General features: G+C 41.7%; 1 protein-coding gene across 1 annotated transcript; it reads right to left on the bottom strand.

Annotated features, from left to right (window-relative positions):
* Positions 1–1,782: 1,782 nt before the first annotated feature.
* On the bottom strand, positions 1,783–4,401 carry CCN1 (cellular communication network factor 1). The gene is made up of 5 exons (XM_077277778.1): positions 4,130–4,401; positions 3,810–4,023; positions 3,163–3,498; positions 2,853–3,055; positions 1,783–2,743 (listed from the first exon to the last, which is right to left on the bottom strand). Exons 1-5 carry the CDS (start codon positions 4,190–4,192, stop codon positions 2,444–2,446), a joined length of 1,116 nt encoding a protein of 371 aa, XP_077133893.1. The 5' UTR covers positions 4,193–4,401; the 3' UTR covers positions 1,783–2,443.
* Between the last annotated feature and the right edge of the window lie 781 nt (positions 4,402–5,182).

Here is a 5,182-nt window from a genome sequence, read left to right as displayed (position 1 = left end):
ATATCTTAGCTCCACCATCTGCAGACTGATTGAAAATAAACCACGGCTGCCTTATATATATACAAGTGGGAGTTATATTCATAAAAATTAATAATCTTTTTTTTTTTTTTTTGGGGGGGGGGGGGGTACTGGTACTCATTATGGAGATCCAGCAGGTGTAGGGAGTCCTGGGAAAAAAGGTATGTAAATTAGGCCTCCTCCAGGAAGAAGCAGAATCATGTCTCTCTAGTGCCACCTATAGGTAGCTACCCTGTAAGTCAATGAATCACAGCTTTATATAGTATCATTAGTATGTCTCTCTCGTCTTCTCATTTAGGATGAGTATTCTATACTAAACCATATTGCCCCAAATATAATGCTATACTAAGCCTTCAGCCTCCACACCCACCACCCCGTCTCCTCTCCTTTTTCCCCCCGAGATGCCATTCGTCAAGAATGTCACCCCCTACGTAGCTCTCCACTGCCTTGGTATAAGAAGTCTCACGATAAAGGGATATTTTCCGCAGCCTGGACACCTTATTGCAGAGTTCTTGAGATTCCAGACATTCCAATGTATTTACCAGCATGTTTGCCTTTAATGATGTAGTCATCGGGATTAACTACTGCCCTCATCGCTTCAGACCCATTTAGTAAAAAGCGAGCAACCTCCCGCCGACAGGTTAATGTATTCACTACACATTCACCAACCGGAGGCGGATCAGGACCTCTCAACCGAATGGCAAATATGTCAAGTCATGCACTGCACGCGTGTGACCTCCTCCAACTCTTTGTCTCATGGAAAGTCAGTGTGCCGGCGCTTTATGTCATGGCTCGGATACTTGAGATGATGTCATCACAGTATACAGTATAGACCTTTTTTTTTTTATAGCGGACAGTGCCAAAATAAGAGTTTAGAAAGAATGAGAAACAAGTAGAAAAGAGTCGACCATATTCCAACGACTCATTTGCCTGAAAACTGGATCTTTCGTTTATATAGTTAATCATAGAGCCCCAGTAAAGTGGTGCCCCTATTCCAAGGCCTAATATGCCTAAAAAATTGATTTTTTATGTGCATAGTTAATCATAGAGCCCCATGAATGTTGTGTCCCTACACCGAGGCCACTTTTGCCAAAACTTGACCTTAAATGTATGTAGCTAATTGAGGAGTCCCAGGAATGTGGTGACCCTATTCCAACTCCTGCTTTGCCTGAAAAGTAGACTGTTAATGTAAAATAGATTCCCAGGAGAGCAGTCACCTTATACTAACCCCTGCTTTGCCTGCAGATGGACAGTTGTTGTACATAGTTGTTGGGAGAGTCCCAGGAATGTGGAGACCCAATGCCAAGGCCTCCTTTGCCTGTACGATTGGCATTTAGATACTTAACAAGATGCTAAAACTATAGTTAAAATAGATCTACACTAATAGATCTTTAGTGACTACAAGCTATTATTCTCTGTTATCACCTTATAGCTGGCTAGGGGGGGCTAACTATAATGTTTTAACTAACAGGAAGTCCAAAACCCCACCAACCCCCATCATTACTATTGTACCCTAAATACCTCCAAAAACCATTCATATACCTGTGTGTTATATTCTCAGATAATTTTATAACCATCCCTTTAATATGGATTATTAACTGGGTTACTGGACCTTTACAATTTTCCATAGGCAAAACCAGTGCATGTAAAACTCAATAAATTAATGGTAAACTACTACTATGATCACTGATACAACTTATAACTATTTTCTTCTTGCATAGATACATTGCACAAAAGAACAAAGACAAAAGGTGGAACCGGATATAAAAAATAGGTAAATATTTTTTTTTTTTATTAATTGATTATTTCCATAAATAAATTCTTTAATTCATTGAATATAAAAATTAAAACCATTTACAATTTATTCCAGTATTACATTTTGTCACCGAAACGTAAAAAGCTACATTTTATTTTTCGATAAATAAAAAAAAAAAATAAGGAATTTTGTAACTTCTGCTTTTCTTAAGAATTGTCAGGTTGTGATAGCTGCCACAGATAAACGCTTCAATAAGCGCCATTAGGAAGGAATGTAGAAACTCATTAATAGCTTTCAAACCTTTTTTTTTTTTTTTTCCAAAAAATTTGGTCATTCAATAACTTTTTTTTTTTTGCAGGAACAATTCTTACTTTTAAATTCTAAAAGGACCAGAAGAATACTTTAAAGATAATTTACTAACAAAAGAAAAAAAAAATATTATAATATTATTATTATCAATTGCTCCAAAAAAAGAAGCGACGTGTTTGCTCCAGTACTATGAAGCTGTAAAGATTTCAGTCTGTTGTAATGAAGACCAGGTGGTAATACACTTTATAAGTTCCTAGTGCCACATCGTGTCCAAAGATGGAATTGCATCATCTCCACAACAGAATATTCCCGTTATTCTCAATTGTCTCTTGGCTGATTTTTTTATTTATTTTTTCTCCTTTAATCTCTGAATTTGTGGATGTCGTTGAATAGTCTGTAATAAGGGTAGGCTTCGTTGGTATGTGGACAGTTGTAGTTGCACCTACAGGACTGGATCATCATAACATTCTTTGTAAAAGTTTCCCCGTCTTCACACCTGAAGCGGATTTTGACAGTCCGTGTCTGTTGGGGGGTGCAGCATCTTCCATCGACGCATGATCCACAATATTTAGGCTTGTATTTCTTTACGCTGGAACAGCCGGCGTAGCTGTATCGGACTGGAGACGGAGACTTTTTGGTTTTTGTGCATTTCTTTCCCTTCTGGAAATGAAATGAGAAAATAATATTAGGAAAAAATGAAATGCAACGATATGATATCTGCAAAAGAAAAGCGAAAAGCAGCCGCCGTGCACAATATAGGAGTGCTTACCTTTAACTGTGAATAGCTTGTCTGCCCGCATGGTCGGACCTCGCAGATTCTAGTTTCTCGCACTAATCGGCAGTCTTTATTGTCATTGGTGACTCTCGTAGAGATGCCCGTCCCGCATGTCTTTGAGCATTGGGACCAAGATGTCGTTTGGACGATGCACTTCTGAGCCTCAAATACATGGGCTTGGTGATTGGAGCCAAAGGCTAAGAGGAAAAGTCATGCAAAAAGTTAGTCTACCCAAGGTTGACATACGCCATGGTCACCATCTGCTTATTCTACAGAAGAAGTATAGAAGTTAAAGAAAACTTACCGGGTAGCATCTTATGTCCTCCCTTCACGATGGGGACAAATTCGTTTTTGCTCGTTAGGTCTCCTTCATTATCCATGCCGAAATCTTTGCTTAAGAAGTCTTCCAGATCGTCCCTGGTGTCATCGCACACCCATTCTTCACAACACTGTCCGGGCACCTTCACAAGTCTTGGATTTGGGCATCCCAGGTTTGGAAGGGAGAGTTCTTGAGGGCACAAGGGAAGGCATCCGACAGCCCCGTCTATACATGTGCACTGGTGCTTGCAGTTTGGTTGGAAACTTTCTCCGTTCTGGTAAATTCTGGAGTTGTATTCGCAAGGTCTTCCTTCAGACTTGGCTGCAGAAGGAAATGAGAAGACGTTAGGACTTGAGTGCAGCAGACACAGGTCTTAAATCGGGAGGGGGGGGGGGAGAAGGATCAGAAGTCACAATTTATTTTCCTGCTCATTTTCCTAAAGCCAGACACTGAATTGCATTCCAGACTGCTGAAATCACGAGCCTTTCTGCCAAAGGAGCATCAATAAAGCATATCCATACAAGGGCAGAGATTCCCCGAACTCTTTAACTAAGGCAACCAGTAAGAACCTGCTCCCCCTGCAGCCTCACCGGGGACAAGTAAGAAGAAAAGAAAAAAAGAAGCCATCTTACCTCTGCAGATGCCCTTGGTGGCCCTTGGACTGGCACCGAAGTTGCACTCCAGTCCTTTGGTGTGGTCGCAAGGTTGGCTTTTGCTACAGTCTTCATTGAGTTGCTTGGCGCACACTTTGCAGCATCCACAACTGTCAAGGACCAATCCAACTCCTGGGGCACATTTGGGCACCTCCAGTGGACATTGGCATATCGCTGGGCATGATGAAAATGCCTGGAAAGAAGACAAGGTATATCATAAGCTATCCTATAAAGCACATGGGCAGAGCAAGCATGACATGTATCAGATGACAGGTAGAATGCAATAAAAAGTTACTTACCAGGTCTACAAATCCAGAAAGGATGGCCACAACCACCAGATGGGTCACTCGTAGGCAAGGCATGGTTCCTCAAAAATTAAGATATTGGATGGAAGCTTCTTAATTGGTTTGTAAGTCTTTCCGAGCTCCACTGGTTCCAATGCCTGTGCTATTCTGGTCCCAGTACCTGTGCTCTCGCTAACTGGTCTGTGCTATACTGGTCCCAGTTCGGTGCTGTCTGTACTGGTCTCAGTGCTCAGTACTGTGCTTTGCTTGTTGCCTCGGCTTTCTGAGCTGCTTCAGGCTCTGTGTCTCTTATATAGGAGACAGCGTGACGTCACCACCGCTTCCAGAGCTTCACATTCAAAAAAACATCCCAGGAATGCGGCTGGGCTCAAACTCTGGCCAAGACCCTCCCCGTCTAATGGAGCCTGGCTGAGTCTCCCAAGGAGGGAGAGAAAGGGAGAGGAGAGAAGGGGGAGAGCAGCCTGAGACACAGGAAAGGCTCCCAGTCTGGCATTAGGAGGAGGGAGTTAGGAATGGGACCTAATCATACTGTTCAAATACACAGGAGGAAATGAGGGATCAATATCATATACTGCGCCTTTTAAACCCCCAAATCCGCCCCTGTCTCTTTTCACGTCTTGTCTTTCCATGCAGACATATTATTGTATGCATAATATCCTTCCCTGGCTTCCAAGTCCATTTGGCTTCTAAATTTATTAGCCGGTTCACCTTGTATATTTTTATGTGTTTAGTGCGTTGGAATGTTTTACTTGTGTTTTATGTCATATTGTTCCGTAAAGTCTGCAGACATTTTAACGCCTCTGTGTTAGGACATTTAAAACGTTTTATTGCAGCGGATATAAGATTTTAGAGGTACGTAAGTATTAGGTAATGTGGAGTAATGATGTAGGACATAATCAAGCCATAAAATAATGATACCGATATATCGGAGTGTCTCAGTTATATTGCCGTTATCGGGGACCACGGTTCGAAAAGGGAACTAAGGTGTTTTTATTTACTCCTTGACTCTAAGATCAGCGCCTCCACCCCAGTGACCACATCAAAGGC

This window comes from Ranitomeya variabilis, chromosome 8 (assembly GCF_051348905.1).
Source record: "Ranitomeya variabilis isolate aRanVar5 chromosome 8, aRanVar5.hap1, whole genome shotgun sequence".
NCBI lineage: Eukaryota > Metazoa > Chordata > Amphibia > Anura > Dendrobatidae > Ranitomeya > Ranitomeya variabilis.
This window is presented reverse-complemented; position numbering and strand designations above follow the sequence as displayed.

Excerpts from the sequence above, each read along its gene's own strand:
- CCN1 (XM_077277778.1), bottom strand. The coding sequence starts at position 4,192 with ATGCCTTGCCTACGAGTGACCCATCTGGTGGTTGTGGCCATCCTTTCT. Across the intron at positions 4,024-4,129 it reads TTTCTGGATTTGTAGACCTG|GCATTTTCATCATGCCCAGC; the intron begins GTAAGTAACTTT and ends TCTTCTTTCCAG. Across the intron at positions 3,056-3,162 it reads AGGACATAAGATGCTACCCG|CCTTTGGCTCCAATCACCAA; the intron begins GTAAGTTTTCTT and ends TTTTCCTCTTAG.